The 19,445-nt window shown below is 40.9% G+C and overlaps 2 protein-coding genes across 2 annotated transcripts; one reads left to right on the top strand and one right to left on the bottom strand.

The window, feature by feature from the left end:
* Nucleotides 1-317: 317 nt before the first annotated feature.
* NUDCD2 (NudC domain containing 2) lies at nucleotides 318-5,120 on the bottom strand. Its single transcript, XM_054168446.1, has 4 exons — nucleotides 4,910-5,120; nucleotides 3,955-4,003; nucleotides 1,877-2,028; nucleotides 318-628 (listed from the first exon to the last, which is right to left on the bottom strand). Exons 1-4 carry the CDS (start codon nucleotides 5,096-5,098, stop codon nucleotides 545-547), a joined length of 474 nt encoding a protein of 157 aa, XP_054024421.1. The 5' UTR covers nucleotides 5,099-5,120; the 3' UTR covers nucleotides 318-544.
* A 168-nt stretch (nucleotides 5,121-5,288) lies between these two features.
* On the top strand, nucleotides 5,289-19,016 carry HMMR (hyaluronan mediated motility receptor). Its single transcript, XM_009902322.2, has 17 exons — nucleotides 5,289-5,383; nucleotides 6,298-6,396; nucleotides 6,989-7,065; nucleotides 7,829-7,909; nucleotides 8,606-8,794; nucleotides 9,084-9,170; nucleotides 9,653-9,753; nucleotides 10,913-10,987; nucleotides 11,905-12,083; nucleotides 12,850-12,998; nucleotides 13,295-13,509; nucleotides 14,096-14,212; nucleotides 14,961-15,119; nucleotides 17,400-17,552; nucleotides 17,670-17,769; nucleotides 17,975-18,151; nucleotides 18,635-19,016. The coding sequence occupies exons 1-17, from the start codon at nucleotides 5,338-5,340 to the stop codon at nucleotides 19,007-19,009; spliced, it is 2,379 nt and encodes a 792-aa protein (XP_009900624.2). The 5' UTR covers nucleotides 5,289-5,337; the 3' UTR covers nucleotides 19,010-19,016.
* Nucleotides 19,017-19,445: the final 429 nt, after the last annotated feature.

Raw genomic sequence — 19,445 nt, 5'->3', positions numbered from 1 at the left:
ACTAATCATTAGTGCTGTATTAGCACAGTAGGTTGTAAAACCTTACTTAAGGCAAGATGCAGCAGTCTCTATTTAAACCACTTTTTTAGAATAACATTTCTGACAGAGGGCTGCTACAGGGGGAAAGTGTAGCTGCAAGCCATCTTAATATTCTTCCTGTTGCAAGTTAAGAGAAAACATTTTGTTTACAACAACTGATCTTCAATGATGAAGACCGTTGCATAAAGACAAGTGGTATATTTATAATCAACTAGTTTACTATGATGTTTAAACAAAACAAACCCTAAATCAGCATTCTGATGAGAGATGGAGGAGGGGGGGTGTGCACACCTTTCTCTAGGTTTGTCCTTTAGTATTAGAAATTTATCACAGCTTAGAAATCTGCTGGTAACACTTTGTTCTACTGGAAGAGATCTTTCTCTTCACTGAAGTAATTACTTGACCACAATCCATTGAAGAGATCATCGAAGACTTCACCAGTTACATGATTCCAGTCTTTAAGTGTTATGTGCAATTCCTCCCATGGAACACAGATAAAAACAGTTTACTTTTCAAGACTAGAGAAGTCTGGTCCTCCTTTGCTGTAATTTCCAGAAATCTCTGCCCCGCTGAAGTCAAATCCAGGGTTCTGATGAAGGCGAAAGAAAAATTTAATAGATCAATAACTTTTAATAATGAAATAAAAATCAACAAACAAAATGCCTCAAAACTCTTTCTGCTAATATCCTGCCATGGTAATAAGGAAATATAACAATCAGTCATTCATTTGTCATGGCATTGACATTCTTGGAAAATGCATCAACAAATAAACCTTGAATTGTCATCTGGTTGCCTACTGCTGAAGTGACTTTGTAAAGGGGGTCTCAATTTGGCAAGCAATTAGATCTCCCAGGAAAAAAACATTACAGAAAGTTTAAGAGAAAATTCTGGCTTCTGGGGTCACTTGAAATTACTCATTAAAAATATAAGTACCTGCCATGCTGGATAACAAGTTTCATAAAAATGTTCTCAGTTGCAGTCTGCAGCATTCTGATTCAGCTGTTAGGCAAGAAGTTGTAATGCTAAAGCTCTGCAGCCATACAGAGGAATACTACTGACCAAAGCAAATTAAGCAGTTTCAGTAAAAGGGCAAGGAAAATGTTTTGCAGATAATGATTCTACATCATCTAATGTTGCAAAGAAACATCTTCAACAGAATCATAGAATGGTTTGTGTTCAAAGGGACGTTAAAGATCAACTAGTTCCAACCCCCCTGTTATGGGCAGGGACACCTTCCACTAGCCCAGGTTGCTCAAGGCCTCATCCAACCTGGCCTTGAACACCTCCAGGGAGGGGGCATCCAGAACCTCCCTGGGCAACCTGTTCCAGTGTCTCCCCAACCTTACTATAAATAATTTCTTTCTAATATCCAGCCTAAACCTACTCTCCTCAAGCTTCAACCCATTCCCTGTCATCCTATTACAAGAAGTCCTTGTAAAAAGTCTCTCCCCAGCTTTCTTGTAGGCCCCCTTCCGGTACTAGAGCTTGATGGCAGAATTTGATGTCAGAAGTTTGTTGCAAATATGGCTGTATCATAATTCCAAATAATAATGCAAACTGTGTGCAGCCTAACTTAAAAGTTGTTGGCATTATGCAACAAATCCTAAACCAGCAATACACCCACATAAACTCATCTTAACTTCTCATAAAATGTTCAAACAATTAACAGAATGACTTCTTGGAAGCACACTGATAAAACCTCTTAAGCATTCAATGCATACTGAGCCACAGTATGCATTCCCATGGCACTAGACAGCAAAACAATTTTGCTCCAGAGTTATGTCCCTGAAAACTGCAAACACAAAACATAAGGGGTAATTATGCTCCTTTAACTTGCCTCTCTTTGGAATCGTTCCAGTGTAAGCTTCCTTTGCATCTGGTCCTGTACCCAAGGATCAGCAGCATATTCATTTTCTAAGAGAGATGTCCAACAATTTCCAGCATCTCTATTGGTCTTCATTAGGACAATTCGTATCAGCTTCCTGTCCTCTGTTGAGTGAAAACAGACACATAAACCAACCATTAAACTCAGTCCTATGTGCTAGTCATTTTTGTTGTTCTGCTGAATTCATCCTTAACAAGCAAAAGATTTTTTTTGGTCAGGGAATTTAAACTCTTAATGCAAATGACAAAGTTAACTGATAAATAAATAACCATTAACAAGAAACAGGCTGAAGCAAAGAAAGTCTATACAGCCATCTTTCCCCTTTCTGGCCTGCAAAATGCTGATGCTCTTTAAGGGATTAAAATGCAGCTCGTATGTAATTCTATTGTAAACATAAAACCTCTTTTCAGAGAGGTTCATAATGGAGAAAAGATTAAATTAAATCTATGAACACATATAGATCAGCTAGGAAAATAAAGAAGAACCTGAGGTCAGGCCTTAGAGAGAGTTATTACCAATAAAAGCCAGAACCAGGTTTTAGCAACACATTGGAGGTATATTCAGTTTAAACAGACTGAATGCCTATAGACAATATATTACACACACACAGAGTATCACAGAATGTTAGGGATTGGAAGGGATTTCAACAAGTCTAACCCCACTGCCAGACCAGGACCACCTAGAGTAGGCCACACAGGAACACAACCAGGCAGGTTTTGAACACCTCCAGAGAAGGAGACTCCACAACCTCTCTGCACATCCTGTTCCAGGGCTCTGTCACCTTCACAGTGGAAAAGTTTTCCCTTATGCTCACTCCTATGCTCCATCTTGCACCCACTGCCCCTCATCCTATCACTAGACATCACTGAGCAGAGCCCAGCTCCATCCTTCCAACAATGCCTTTCACACCTTTAAAAATATGAATGAGGTCAACCCTCAGTCTCCTATTCTCCCAGCTAGAGACCCAGCTCCCTCAGCCATTCCTCATAAGGGAGATGTTCCACACCCTTCATCATCTTTGTGACACTGTGCTGGACTCTTCCAAGCAGTTTCACGACGTCCTTCTTGAAATGAGGGCCCAGAACTGGACACAATAATCCAGATGTGGCCTCACCAGGTCACAGTAAAGGAGGCAAAGAACCTCTCCTGACCTACTAACCCTTCTAATACACCCCAGGATGCCATTGGCCTTGGCTGCAAGGGCACATTACTAACTCATGATCCTCCTTCTGTCCACCAGGATATTAGAGCTACACTTCAAAGGTAATATGTAGGATGCTTAGTTGCACTGAACTGGATAAATACAGACTTAAGGAGTGTATTTTGAAGATTATTCACACACTGGAAAAGAGCAGGCTTCACTTCACAATATTTATTTACACTTTTAGTATTCCTGTTTAAATTAGCAAATTATTAACCAACATTTAGTATATGTTTAGAAACACTGGAAGCAAAATCAGTCACAGGAAAACATTAAGTCAGAGGCACAATCTATAAATATGATTGCCAAGAGCCAAAATATTGTGAACACTTTGCATTATTTATGATGCAATGATCAGAGGAGCTTTTTTGGCTCAACACTTGTAGGTACCTTAGTGGGAATTTTAGATTGCTTTTTGCATTCTCTTGGGCTCTAGGCCTTGTTGCCCATCCCAAAATTATACTGCATATCATGTCACCTATACCAAAAATACAAGGCATAAGAGGAATTAAAAAAAACAAAAAGTAACAACTATGGAGAAGCACAGACCACATAAATCTAGCTTTAATGAGGGGTTGTAAAAAAGCTCTCACTGTGTGGAAGTGTTTGTAATCCATGGAGTTGTCCCTTCCCAGACACAGCATTTTTTCCATTAACCTTAATGTCTGGGGTTTACATACTACCCGAGTTCCTTAGCCTGGCAACAACATTGTCTTTCACACACAGCTGTGTACAGAAAAGAAAACAATCTTCCCCATTAAAAGGTAAACTGTTTTGCAGCAGTTTTTGAGAAGTTGCAGATAATGGCATGTCAGTTGTGGTTTATTACCTAATGTCCATGTTCCTTCATCAGTTACTGTAGAGTCAAAAAGTTTACCCTGCAAAAGACATGTACAACATTATGACAGGGAAAACTTCAGTATCCATTTCAGACTGAATCAAGTTTTACTCCAAACTTACCTTCTTGTTTCCTACTGAGAATGAATAGGCTGGTCTGGCCCTATAAACATAGGTGTGCACATAGGCTAGAAGAATTACTTTTTGTTATGCAACTTCAAAAAGAAAAAATAAAGGAAGCATTTAATATAGTGAAGATACCTGTCACTGTTTCAGTACCAGTTCTTTGAAAGGGCCTGTGTTTCTCAGAGGGCAATGCCATTTTCACCTGACACAAAACCGTTGTTGTTTCTGCCAAGGGTAACATACAGCTACGGTGTGACTGCTGCACCTTATGACACAAAGAGCTGCTCATCATCAGTGTGAAAATAAATCTGCTTTTGATCTGGGGCTTTTAGCCTTTCAGCAGTGAGTGAGGTTATACACTCAAACACTGCCCAAATGATGGCAAAAAGGTGAGTGTCTCCACGTGAGTTTGCTCTTTTTATTATCTTTAAAACCCTGCACAGCTCGACAGAGCGGTTTCTAATAAACTTCACTTTGGAGATAGTTGCGAAATGAAAACAAAGAAGCAACACAGCTGGGAGGTGTGTAAGACCCCTGACGAGGCAGCGGCGCTCCCGGCAGGCACTAGCGCCCCGAGGCCCTGTGCGCCGGGCGCGGCTGGCGCTTCACCCTGACCTGACCCACCCAGTCCTCCCTTACAGCACTGGGCGCAGGTGGAGGCTTGCCCTCCCTCCCCTTCCCTCACAGCACTGGGTGCGGGTGGAGGCTTGTCCTCCATCCCCTTCCCTCGCAGCACCGGGCGAGGCTCATCACCCCTTCCTTCAGAGCGCGTCGCCCTCAGCTCCCGGACCCCCGCCCAGCCGCTGCCAGGCGGCCGGTACCTGCAGCACCTCCTGGCCCCGCACGGAGAGCGCGATGTGCCGGCTCTGCAGGTTGCAGTTGACGTCCTTAGCCCGGGTGCCCGGCGGCACCTGTACCTCGATGAACACCTCCTCCAAGGTCTGATACCAGCGGCCCCAGGGAGTCCCGCAGGGCACCACCCCGCTGCGCTCCTCGAAAGGAGCCGACATGGGAGACGGCAGCCCCGCTCCACCCCAGCGGCCCCGGATATGACAGCCCCGCGCAGGCGCGCAAGTCACCTCCGGCACACCACTGGGACGGCGAGGCGCCTGCTCCGCGCACGGACGCTGATTTGCTGAGCGAGCTCCAACGGGGAAAGGTGATTGGCTGCCGGGCCGCGCAGCAGCGGCCGTTGAAAGCTTTGAACGCTCAGACGCCTGGGGTGGGGGTTCGGTGCGTGCCTACTGCCATGGCCTTTCGCAGCGCCCCGCTCCACTGCTCTGACCGCAGCTCTGGTATGTGTGCGGGGTAGCTAAAGCTCTCCTTCATGGTGCCAGGGGGAAGGGGGGATCGGCTTGCGGCTACTGCAGCATGTCTGTGCCCTACTATGAAGGGAGCTGCGTAATGTGCGTTTGAGGGTCTCTTATCTAAGCTGTCGCAGGGGTCTCCTCTTGAAGAGTGTTAAACGGCTACTAAATCTAATAGCGAGCATGTATATACATGTGCACAGTAAGTGAATAAATGGCGAGCTAGCTTTCTGATACCGTGACGCAAAGCTACACGAGAGAAGTATGGAACTAGTCACGACTGAAGCATGGCTACCGAGGGCTTTTGGTGGTGTGAAAGTTTTCTTGTAACTTTCTGGCTGTAGCTGAATGATGCTGCCATCATGCCATCACCCCTTTTCACGTTAAGGGAAAGTACCTTCATTTGCAGAAAGCATAATCAAGTAGCTAAGTATGTGCTGGGCTTCACAGCACTTGGCTGTAATGATAATTGTATGAAGAATTTCTAGCCCTCTGTTTGCTGTTTCCCTTAAAATGATTTAGTTTTTGTCTTAACAAAAAAAAAAAAAAAAAAAAAAAAGAAAATTTATGTAATGTAATTATTTGGAAGAAAAATGGTGTTCAGTAACACCTAAATAAATTTTTTCTAAACTGGAAGATGTCTAAAAAATAAGTTGTTTACTTTTATTCTTTCTCACTTTAGACTGACTTTTTCATCACGTGGGGTTCACATCCTCAAATCATTTGTGTTTTTTTTCTTTATGGAAGTGAATACACTCCTATCACTAATAAGGTGCCTTGCAATATTGTATATGTATATTGCCTTTTAACTTAGCTGTATCACCAGCTTTGAGTCATTTGAGCTAAAAAACATTATAATTTACCTTAGCTGTTCTCTGATGTTCTGAAACTCTCATTTCTAGCCTGTGCCCCATTGCGAGAATCCTGTGATGTTAATTCTTCAGGTGCACCGAAAGGTTCTCTGACCTCTGAAACATGTCAGCAGGCTAGGAAACAGGAAAGTAAGTAGTTGTAGAAGTGGCCCAGAACACAACGACATATTGCCTTTTGATGTGACAACTGCTAATGCTCACATGCTGTTCTTGCTCTGAAGTTGTTCAGCCTCGGGGCTCCCTGCTTGCCTTCCAGCTCAAGGGGGGTAGCAGCTGTTAGAAGATGCCTGAATCTTCTGAAAACAGCTTTCTATGTGACTTCTGCTAATTAAGGAGATTTCTATAGGTCAAATAAATTGTTTACTTCATTAACCCCGTCTTCATGGAATTTTTACCTATAAAGCATCCCTCAGCTGGAAACTGACATCAGGGATCTGGATGCTGCAAGGTAACTTGGCAGAAGCTGCATTCTCAAAACTCAGTCATCTGGCAGTCTTTCTCTAAAATCTGCCAAGTGCTGATGTGACCTAACATTGAAGTACCTGACTGCAGCAAGAAAATAGCTAGTATTGGGTTGTGAAGTGGGTAGTCTTGCAATCACATGACATTGTCTTTTATATGAAAAGTCAATTAACCTTGTCCAGTGTGGTTAAATTTCCCTTGCTGTGTGCGTTCATGCACGCTCTCTTCCTTGACCATTTTCTTCTGCATCTTTCTGCAGGCAAGACAAATCTGAAGAGTGATAAGAGTGTAACTACTCCTGGAACTGGAAAGAAATTTTCTTCTCTTGTGTTAACAGTAAGAATCTTCTGTGGTGCCTTTAGCTCTGTTTAAATTGTAGCTAGACCTCTGTGTGACTGGTTAGATCATGTAGACCCTTTGTGCAAGTACTGTTAACCTACCTGAGTAAATATTAAACACCTCATGCCTGTATTCCTTAGTAACTAAGAATGAAAAAAGAAATTGCAGCGTCTTTAGCAATCACATGTTGATTACATGGGACTACACAGTGTCTTTGGTGTTACAGTGCTGGTGGCTTTTTGCCTCTTGCTTGCTATGTAGTTACGACATGGCAACTTCTTTTTAAGAAGATAAGTATTTCTGCTTTCATATGGTGGACAGGGCAGAAGAGAAACCTAGTGGTAAAAAGAAACAGAAGGGATGATAATGTATCTACAGGTTCTGAGCTCAGCATGTGATTAAAGATTTGAAGATGCATAGCTTAACATGCACAGAGAAATGATAGCCTGGACTCACTAATTTAGTTTACTAGCGCTCTTGATGGAGGATAAAATTCTGCACATGAACCTGTGGTTAAGAAGTTAAAAGGGTTCTGTATGGAGAGTGCTTCATCTATTTCTTGTCACAATGGTTGTAAGCTCTCCTTTCACAGTAATGCTTATTAGAAGGTACAGTAAAACCCATTCTAACCTGACACTGATGTGCTTTGCATGGGTGTGTGTCTTTAATTGTAATGTCTATATGAAGGTGTTCAGTGTTGTTGCAGCAGTATGTACCTAGGGATCAGCTTAAGTATTTCTAATACATCTGTTTTCAAAAGCCAGCTAATGGGATGCGGAAGCCTACAAAAGACCTTACCCTTATGAAAGAGAAAAAGAAACAGAAGACACTGGAGAAGGAGGTATGAATACATTTGGATCACAGCCCTGTAATGCAGTTCCACTTACCAGGATAAAAAATTCAAGTTAATAAAATTAGTATTAGCATAGCACAGCATACAAGTAGTCTGCAAACAACTTTGTGCAGAGTACTACTTAGCAGATGTTACAGTGTGTAGAAAGCATTTGGTTCGTTAATGTAGTTACATTGTTCCTACTGACTGATTAGACAAAAAAAGAGAACCAGGTCCTATGTTCTCTACCCCAAAAAGGTTCTGGTTTATTAAAAAAACTGTTTGCTGAGGTTTTTGCTTAGTAATCAACGTTCATTTTAGAAGCAGATAGCTTTTCATTACCAGTACACTTCTGTACACTAATCCGTGCCTTGTGTCTCAAATGTCACATTCTGCCTATTCTACAGCCACAGAAAGCTTGATTCTGTTGCAAGCTAGCACTAAGACTGTTCTAACTTTAGCATGTTGCACTGGCTCTGTAGCATAAACTAAGTCTGAAAAAGTGCTAGGACTGCAGATCTGTGCTGTGTAGTAACAGAGAATTGTAGTGTTATGCTGCTCTTTGTGAATGACAAGTGAAGATATGTATTCTGAATACAAGTTAATAGTTTGGATACTTAACCTTTCCAAGAAAACCACAGGCATAAAGTAATGGTGTTATTTAAGAAGAATGATGGTAGGCAATAAATACTTCTGTTGGTTTAGATTCGTGCATTAGTGAGAGAGCGTGGAGAGCAGGATAAAAAACTTGCAGCTGTGAATGAGGATTTTGTTAAGATTGAAGCCAAGCTGAGTGCTGCAGTCCAGGAGAAAACATCTCTTTCGGCAAATGTCGCGTGCCTGAAAAAGCAGCTTCTGGAGTTAACAAGAACCAATGAACTACTGAAGTCAAAGGTATCCAGACAAATTAGCTGTTACTAAACTTCTTGGGCGAAAGGAAGCTTTAGTTGCTAGACTGCCATCTGTTTTCATGTTCCCCATGTCCCCCTATTGGCACAGGGATAGAGCATGTCTGGTTTGGGACCTTGTGCGCATCTGTCTAAAGACAGAGCGGGACCTGCTAAGGCCCATCTTAAGGGCTGGTAGAGATCAGTGTTGGGGGAGGTGACACTTAAAGGATTGTATGAGAAGTAATTCATACAAAGGAGTTATGCTTAGCAGTTTTATATTCATCTCTACTAAGCTGTCTGAAGATGGTGTGCAGAAGAAAATGAGCAGCTTGTGCATGGAATTAATGAAGCTCAGAAACAAGAGGGATGCTAAGGAAAAGGTATGAACATTTGCACTTCTGAGGTGTTCAGGGCTACACAATCAAGAGTTTACCACAGAACTGTAGTTTCCTCAGCACTGTAGTTTCCTCTTTCTGTAGAGAAAACAAACAGCAAATGTTCTTGATTTTGCTGTAGATATGCAGAGTGAATCTATGTTTGGGTAAGGAAGCCTAGAAATAATTCTGTTACCATATCAATCTGTTGGTTAGACTATTAATTTCTTAGAAATCCAGTGGTCCTGATTATAGTTTGAGGCTCTTATACACATTTGTGGGGTTTGGGGGGTGGTTGTTGTTTAAACAAATGGCTAATATCTTTACAGAGGGATATTTTCAGTCACATTTAGCATAATGGCAAGCATTATCATTAAATCTTAATTATTAATTCATTTCAGTCTGCCACTCTCTTAGGCAGTGGATTTTTATTACTAAAGCTCATTGTGCTGGTAATATTTCTCTCTTTGTTATTTTGTTTGTTTAAGACTGCACTTGCAAAGCAGGAAAACATGGAAATGAAGCTGCAGGAAGTGCAAAGGAATCTAGAGCATTCCAAAGGAAAAGTAGCACGGTTAGAAGAAAAACTGTAAGTAATAAGGAAGGGACTTGACTTAGCTGACATTGTATCTAGCTGTGGGAATGTGCTTATACCTCACAGTAAGCATCTGCTGTAGAGAAAATACAGGCTGTTTCTCTACTGAGAGAGAGCAGAAATTAGTATTTGTAACCTGGAATAAATTTGATGGAATTAAGTTTTAGAAACTGCTGTGTTCTTAAAGGAACATACTACATATTGTTCCTCTAGTGTATCCAGCCTTTTTCCAGAACACAAACCATACTATTTCAACCCTTTGTCTTCCAGTATGGTATGGGTGGATATGGGGATGAAGAGGGAAGATGTGTGTTCATTTTGGAGCGAGATGTTCATATAGACTGGATACTTCAGTACCTGGCCACTCAACTAGTACATTATGAATAAGCAAGAATGAGAAAGCATTGGATCAGCAGTTGAGATCCTAATTCAGTAGCCAGCCATTTGACATAGATTCAGTGGACACACAAGTGTTCTTTAGCTAAGTGTATTGAAGGCCTTTAAAAGCTGCTTTGTAGTAGCCACTTCCTCTGAAGAAGTGCAACAGCAAAGTGTTTTGTCTTAAGTAGTTGTATGTAAGCAAAGAGGGTTAAAAATCAGCACTTTGTTCTGCCCAAATGCCACTTGCCTCACAGGAACATGGACTAACACATAGGCTATTTCTGATGATGGCAACCTAAGAAGGATGAACATAAGGAGTATTTTACATCAGTTTTGTATGATCAGCACTGCAGCATCTTCCTTGTGCTTTCTGCATTTACTTAACATCCACATGCTCAATTATGAGCAGAACTTTTATACTTGCATTACAGTTAAAAACCACAAAGCTAAGAGTACAGGTAGTACGCTTTACAAGGCAGGAAATGATCCAGACAAATGTCTAGCTAGTGCAGCTGCTTGAGCATCCTTGCTTGTGGTAGAATATGGCTGAGAATCTTCACTTTAAATGGAACACGTATCAAAACAGGATAGAATCACCTCTTAGAACCAACAGCAGTTTGTCAGCCATTATGGATTATGAAAAGTATATTTTACCACTAAGTTGTGATTCAGTGTTTGGGTTCTTTTCTACTTGCTTACCAATAAACAAGTAGCTTACAAGTAGCTCTGAATTTGTTTGCATATGTCCATTGTAAAAAGTTACTGGTTTTAGGTCTGCTACTGAGAGAGAGAAAGTTGAAGAAAAATCTGACACTGAAAAACTCCTGGAATATATCACAGAGCTCAGGTAATAAATTGTTCTCAAGCTGGACTGGGTAAATTAAAGGGCAGTACAACACTTCTATGCCTGGTGAAGTAGTATCTTGGCAAAAACTCTGTTTAACAGTATTATTAAAATAAAGGGGGGAGAAACAGATACTGTTTAACACAAGGGAAAAGAGTTGTAAGATATTAATTGTTCTTTCTTGTGCATATCTGGGTTAAGCATGAATATGGAAAAATGGTATCAGGGTCCAGAAATAATTTTTTAAGCCTGAGTTATTTGTACATGAAGCAAGCTAAATCCTTTTCCTCTAATGTACTAGCAGTCGTGTCTTTTAGCCCTTGCTTATAAAACAGCATGCCCCCTCAATCTTGGCTCCTGGTGAACTTTACAATACTCTGATCTGAATTTTAAGACTTGTGATGAATTTTCTGAGTATGAGCAGCAGTCTAATTCAAACAAATTGCTAATCCAGTCCTTTGTGATTGTAACTGTAAGTACTACCCTCACCCTTGTCAATTTACTCATTAAGAGACACTTCATTAACTGGCTGCATATCTTAAGATTCTGCTTATTCTTGTAAAATTTGGTTTAATAGTCTGTATACTTTTCTGTGAAATTCAGCTTTGTAAAACAAGCAAAAAAACCTGTATGTAGCAGTCATTGGTAAATTGATTATAGTGACTAATTCTGTTTTAATCAAACATTTATATTTCTGTGTGGATGTACAGATTTCTTAATTAAACTCTGACCTTTTGTTTTAGAAAGTGGTTTTAATTTTCACTAACCTGTCTTAGTGTGCAAAACCACCTGTTTGTAAAAGATGATGAAAGCAGTTTTCCTGTTGGAAACCAACAGTCCTAAGCATTCTTTTCCTTTGTGCTGTAGTGTAAGCTTACAAGCAGTTTAGTGGTCACAAATACCTGAATCTTCTCCTACAGCATTGTTGCAGACACAGTTGAGAAATACAAACTAGATGTTGCCCAGATGGAGGAGACTCTGATAAAGAAAAACCAAGATATTAAGATCCTGAAGGAAGCCCTTAAAACAAGAGAGGAAGAATCATATAAACTGACACAAGAACTTAATGAAAGATGTCAAATGCTTCAACAAGAAAAAGGTAATTGTTAGTGCTTGTATGTTGACTTGCATATGTGGGAGAGCATCAAATAGATTTGTTCTAAAGTGTAGGTTTAGACTGGTTTGTGCCAGGTTAAAATAATCATGTCTCTCTGCTCTGGCTGAGACAGCTAGACATATTTCTAGCAGTATGGAAACCACTTTGAATCTGTAAGTCTAAATCAGTATTTCTGTGGAGGGTTACTAAGGTAGACTGTATGGAATTAAAATTATTCATGTAGTAGGAATGGTGAACACTTTCTCTTCACTGAGAAGCAGCATGACATTTGTCTCAATTCTGTTAGCAGGCTGGCAGGCTGTGCACAGGTTCATTGAGGTATGGGAGTGTATCTAGCAACCCTTGCCTCTTTTTTTTTCCCTCCTCTCTCAAAACCAGCACTTCTCTCTACCACTTGTCCTGTATGTACTGGTATTGCGTGGAAGAAGCTTTGAGGAAACTATTAGGTGTGTTTTCCCCAGCTGTTCTGCTTTTCTCACAAAGGCTAATTGCTTGCTTCAAAGATTCCTGCTGTTAAAATTATTTTTAAAGAGGTGTACTTTTAGCCAGTCTTGAGGTGTTTTCCAGTAAGTCAAAAACAAAGTTTTGGGTTGGTTGTTGACTTGAGTTGGTTGTTTTGTGTTTGTTTTTTTTATTCCTTGCCTGCCTAATTTTAAAGATAGAATGGTATTACTATGAAGAATAGATGTTGTATTTCTCTGAAGACAGAGAAGGAAGCTTGTGTTATATTGACAGTTTCTCTGTGCAGAGAAAGAGTTGTCTGAGATCAGAGGAAAACTTCAGAGTATGAATGCTGAAATGGAAGACCTGAAAAAAACAATTGGCTTAAAAGAACACCACCACCAAAACCTGCTTCAGAAACATGATGAGATCATTTCTCAGTTGCAGCAAGAGAAGGTAAATAGACTAGAAATTAGAGTCTAATCCAAATGACTGACATGAAAGGTTCTGATTTTGGTCATTAAATTGCTGTATTAATAATGGTCTAATCTGTGGACTGTACAAGTGGGTGCTGACCAGCAGAGACTGTGATCCGGTAGCTCCAGGAATTGTAGCTTGTATGATGTGTGTTTTAGTTCTGCCCACATATTTGACCTTATTTTTGTGCTTTAAAGCCTGAAGACTGCAAATTACCCTTTAATTATCTGGAAAAAACATTAGGGTTTTAAAATCTGCATTTTTCTGATATGCAGGAGTCCTCTGCATTAATACACCAGAAGTTACTAGAGTTTGAAGATGAGGTAACAAGTGAGAGACATCTTCTTGAAGAAGAGCTGAATGATACAATGATTGAGCTCCATAAATTACATGCCAAGGAGAAGCAAGCTGAAAAGTTGGTGAAGCAGCTGGAACGAGAAATCCACTCTCAAGCTCTTGAACTTGCACAGATGGAAGAGAAGTTGAAAGGGTTTGTGAAATAAACTTTCTGCTTCTAAAGCTCTGAAAGGGAAAATGCTAAATCAGAATATGAACAAAGCTTCTGAGCCTAGTTCAGGCTCTAAAGACACCTGGAGACATCTAAAATTATTTCATGGTGGTTGTTGATCAGTGATAGTCATTAGATCACAGCAATCTGTTCTGTATTCTGAATTTACAGCTACTTCATTAGTATGCAGCTATTTGGCTGAAATGCCAGTACTGTAATAATATGCTGTTGCTGTGAAGGGTGAGTTACATGCATGTATATTGCTTGTTTCTGCCCTGAAGAGGGCAATAACCAAGAAAGTTTTTCCAAGCAATTTGTTTCTTCCTTTCATGTGCTGAAAGCTTATTAAATGTTCAATCTGTGTGAGAGCTATCTTGGAAAATAAGAGGGGAAGTGCTTAGTTAAATGTACTGTGAGGATTGTGCTTTGATACATGAGAACTCATGGTGGAGAAGTTGCTAGTTTGTCACAGTTAGTTTTATGGCAGCAGTACTGTTAACTGGTACCAGCATTTTGCTATGTGTTCAGACATACTTATCTCCAGTGGAATGATGAATTTCTGTTTCAGAAAGAATGCTGAGCTGGAGCAAATCAACAAAACACACAGCAATGCTGTTTTGCAGATGCAAGAAGAACACAGCAATACATTGTGTAAACTTGGGCAGACTGTTGCTGAGTTTGAAAGGTATTTAAATTTCATCAAGATCTAGGATGAGGATTATCACATCAACAAAATATGCTGTTCATTCATGTGTCTCAGCACTGCCTCTGAGTGTTGGTACAGTACTAGAGCAGTGGATTTTGTCATGGGTATGTGATGGCACTAAAATTAACTTACTCCTTCTGACTACCAGTCAAGTGTAATGACACACTCTACATCTGGTTTAGGAAACTGGATGTTTCTCCCAAAGTCTAATCAACACTCCAAGTGCTCTTGGATCTGAGAGCTGCAACTAGTAAGGGTGTTCTTTGCTCTGGAATAAGGCTTTTTTATTTTAGGCTTGAAATTTGCAATGAATCCAGTTTGGTTTTTTTTTACAGTTCTTGCAGATGTTTTCTCTCAAACTTCATATTATGAAAGTGTTTAAAAAGTGATGCTATTATTGCTAAGACACCCCTGAAGGATCCAGTGGGATTATTTGCCAACGGATGTTTCAGATAGTAGATTGCTGGTGGTTAAGCAGCAGCTATAGTTTGTCTCTTGTGTTTTAAAATATTTAGCAAATTGGGAAAACATTTGCAATGCAGAATTTGTTGTAGAATTACCGCTATGGCTTTATGGGAAGGGGGGTGCTTTCAGCTCCAGATCTATCAGTGCCAGAACCTGCCATATCTCTGCCTTGCAAGAGCCATTGCTATTGTAAGGCTTGAACGTGTCAACTTGAATTTGGCCTGAAGTAACAAGATTTTTCTTATTTGTGTTGTAATACCAGCTACAAGAAGACAGTAGCTGAAGAAATACGTAACCTTAAACTGGAGAACGCCTCTCTGGAAGAAGAAGTTGCCAACCTAAAAAAAATCAGCCAAGATAACCTACAGCAGCTTCAGGAAGCAGAAAACACTAAAAATAAAGCAAAAGAGGAATGTGCAAGGTATTAAACAATTTTACTTAAGCTAAAGAATGCCAGCTAAAGACTGCCTGCTTAACATAGAGTCATTGAATCAATAAGGTTGGAAAAGACCTCAGAGATCATGAAGTCCAACCTATTGCCCAACACCTCATGACTAACTAAGCCATGGCTTCAAGTGCCACATCCAATCCTCTTTTGAACACCTCCAGGGATGGCAACTCCACCACCTGCCTGGGCAGCCCATTCCAACAGCCATTTACTCTTTCTGTGAAGAATTTCTTCCTAACATCCAGCCTAAACCTCCCCTGGTGCAGCTTGAGACTGTGTCCTCTTGTTCTGGTGCTAGCTGCCTGGGAGAAGAGACCAACCCCCACCTGTCTACAACCTCCTATCAGGTAGTTGTAGAGAGCAATAAGGTCTCCCCTGAGCCTCCTCCCGGCTAAACAACCCTAGCTCCCTCAGCCTCTCCTTGTATGGCTTGTGCTCAAGACCTCTTCCCAGCCTCATTGCCCCTCTCTGGATATGTTCAAGTGTCTCAATATCCTTCTTAAATTGAGGGGCCCAGAACTAGACACAGTGCTCAAGGTGTGGCGTAACCAGTGCTGAGTACAGGGGCATAATGACTTCCCTGCTCCTGCTGGCCACACTATTCCTGATACAGGCCAGGATGCTATTGGCCACCTGGGTACACTGCTGGCTCATGTTGAGCCAGCTGTCAATCAGTATCCCCAGGTCCCTTTCTGTTTGGCAGCTCTCCAGCCACTCTGACCCCAGCCTGTAGCGCTGCATGGGGTTCTTGTGACTGAAGTGCAACACCCAGCACTTACATGGTACTCTACCAGATAAAGTCAGCACTTGGGTTAAGCTTAAGGTTTTTTTACCTTTTCCCAGTGCAAAGGATTAAAAATACTGGTAGAAAATTCATTAAATTTAAATTTAAATGGTCTGTTCAGTCAGTGGCTTTGGCAGTTTCCTTCACATGGAACGCAAAGGAAAATACTTCACTGAAATACACTAGACTGTTGTCTTTATCAGAAATATCAGTTACAGTAACTGTTCCACAAACAGAATCTACAGGGACAAACACTTAATGCAGAACTCACCCTTTGCCACTGTCACCTCAAATTCTGCTCAAAAGATGACAATTAACCCTCCATGAATTGTCTCACTGGGAGTTAAACAAAGATCTTCTGCCTAATATGAAGCACCACAGGGTATAAGTAGGTAACACCCAAGAAGTTGTATCAGACCACTAACTGACTATTTATCTAACAGCAGCTTAGAGGTTTATGTGCTCTATCTTGCTCTCTGTTCAGAGCATGATCAAATCCCTGTTTGAAGAAGGGGTGGGGGACTTGGTCTTAAAAGATCCCAGAGTATAATTGCCTTTAGACAACTGTAGTAACAGCCTAACAGCCTGTATGTGAGTTGCATTATGGGACATACTACATGCATGCTGGAAGATTTCCTTCCCCACTTCTTCTAATGTAGTTCCTAGCTAGCTCTTGAAGCTGGATTTAAATCAACAGCTCTGCTCTATTTTAGCTGTTGCATGTGAATAAATTACTTACTCAGCTGCACTCAAATCCTGTCTTGACTAAACTGACATGTACATTTCTGACCTTCCCAACTCTGTCTGATGTGTAATATCCCTCACAGTTTTGCAATGCTTTTGCTGTCTCATTCACCCATAGCCAGTATACTACTGCTTAGCCTAGTTTATTTGAAAACATCTCTGCTGTTTTAAGATGTTGCCATTTTTTTCTTGTCTATTTGGTTAGTGTTGCCTCCAGTTTCCATTCTAACTGGTAAAAGAAAACAAAGTTATTTTGTGTTTAATTTGCTGGCAGTATGTGGTAGGGAAGTGATTCTTAGTCTCTGCCTAGGTGATAAAATAAAATGGCTGAGGCAGTGCTTTTAGGAGTAGTTTTTGAACCCTAGAGCCCATCCACACTGAACAGTTTTGGTTTCTGCTTGAGAGAACCTCTGCATGTGAAGTAACTAGTGGAGTGTCTTCCACTAAAAGCTACTGGTATTGAACAGCCATAAATAAGAAACATGATGTTTCCGTACTCCAAAAGCACTGCTTGCTTCCTGATAGGAGAAATTAAACATATTGTACCTCTTGAACTTGGCTGCTTTCTGTCCTGTTCTTTTCCTGTAGCACTGTTTGTTCAAACCTTCTTCAGCAGTTCTCCTAGCAGCTTTTCAATCGCAGTTACTTGCGTTTGCAGATTTAGAGTGGTATTAAAAAAAAAAATGAAGTAAAAGGTCTCTAAAGATGGATGGTATTTTCCTCAGGATGGTTTTGGAAGTCCAGACAAAGCTTGCACTAAAAGAAGCAGAAATGGAGAGAACAAGAGAGTCTTGTCGTGCACAAATGACTGAACTTCGGGAAAAACTGAAAGAAGAAAATGAGGATCTGAAAAGAAAACTTCAAGTGGAAAGCTCAAGGTAACTTTCTTCAGATTATACCTGTGTATTATAGCACCTCAAAGTTTTAGTGTGAAGAAGTGTTGAGAGCTAACAATGAATTACAATGAAACTCCATGTGCCTTTTTGTTTCCTAAGGAAAACCATAAATGAAGATTTGACCTCTAGCTTACAAGAAGAGATAAAGACCTGGCGTAACCTGTATGAGGACTTGCATAACAAAACGAAGCCTTTTCAGGTGTGTTATGAAATAGTTATTTGTAGTATCTGCTGACTTAGGAGTCAGGCAGGTGACTCAAGTTCTACTCTGGAGAACCAAGCAAGCTCTTTCCAATTGCAAGGCAAATGTTTCTAAAGTTACTGTCCTTTGAGCTAGCTGTTCCCCTTCCCAAACCACCCTTTCTTTGTAGGTTTTGTGTTGAAAGATTCTGTCTGTATTTCAGCAACAATTAGATGCATTCGAAGCGGAGAAGAATGCACTCTTAAATGAGCATGGTGCAGCCCAAGAAGAATTGAATAAACTAAGTGATGCCTATGCTAAGCTACTTGGCCACCAGAACCAGAAGCAAAAAATCAAGCATGTTATGAAGCTTAAGGAAGAGAATACTCGCCTGAAGCAGGTTTGTGGCAATTGAGAAATCTGCAAGTTATTCATTTGCTTGATTGCTTTGCTCTAAATACTGATAGGCTAATCCTACAAACTACTTGCCTTCTATGTTTCCTAAATAACCTCAAAGAACTAGTTTACATGAAACACAAAGAGAATCTGGTTTAACTGACTATGTGATCTGTGGAGGGATCATCAGTGCAAATAGCTACCCCTACTTGCCTGTTTTTTCTTACCCCTTTTGGAATGTCTAGACCCGGTGAATTATCTGCTGAAAGTTGCAAGCTGCAGGCTACCATACCCCTTTGTGGTGTCTTAAAGCAGTGCTGTAATGGTGCTCCTTTCTCTACACCTCTGCTTGAGCTTGGTTTATTTTTCAAAGTCACCAGTAATTGTGTATGTGACTTTGTGTTCCGTATTCGTTAACGCTTCATTAAGGATGAAGCAGACTTCTCTCCTGCTCTTACTCTTTAACTTCCAAGTATGTTTTCATTAGGATATCTCAAAACTGCGTACATTGCTAGCAAAAGAAAAGCAAAGCCACAGAGATCTTCAGGAGCAACTCGCTGCAATTCAGGGCATCAGGCATTTTGATCCTTCCAAAGCTTTCCAGCATGATCGCAAGGAAAATATTCCTCCAAAAACTCCTTTGAAAGAAGGTGAGCTTACACACTGGTGTAACTTTGTCCTTGTACCTCTTAAACTTATGACCAAAGAAGGAATGGCAATCTTACATAGTCTGCAGTGTTTGGAGAGGGAAGGAGAACAGCATCTTCTGTGTTTCACAGCAGCTGTTGGGAGGCTGATTCAATGGGGCAGTTCCAGTGTATTGTTTGGGCTGTACTTTCCAGCCCAGTTCCTTATCACCTGACTTGACATCCCACCTTCTCAGGTTAGACAACAGAAAGAGTTTGATGGGGTGGGAAGAGGAGTGAGGTACTAAATCTGCTTTGGGTGATCCTGCAAGATGTGAACTTCATAGGTGATACACAGTAGCAAAACAATTTTCCTTTTGTTATATAGCTTACACCTGACAGCTCATCAGGTAGTAGGCAGTGCCTCCTGCATGGGTGGTAGGGGTGAAAGCGGCTCAGAGATGTGAGCCCTTGTTCTTTAGCTGCTACCTGGCAGGACATTTAACTGCTCTAGGTTTAGAGGTAAGATGCCAAATATGTACAAATGAATGTGAAAAGATGATGACCAGAGGGAAAGCAGTGTTGGATAGAGAAAGGGGCAATAGATCTCCACTAGACCTTCATTTTACAGTACGTTTCACCTATGAAATCCTGGCATGCCTGCTCTGTGGA

This window comes from Dryobates pubescens, chromosome 16, assembly GCF_014839835.1.
Source record: "Dryobates pubescens isolate bDryPub1 chromosome 16, bDryPub1.pri, whole genome shotgun sequence".
In the NCBI taxonomy this organism is placed as follows: domain Eukaryota; kingdom Metazoa; phylum Chordata; class Aves; order Piciformes; family Picidae; genus Dryobates; species Dryobates pubescens.
This window is presented reverse-complemented; position numbering and strand designations above follow the sequence as displayed.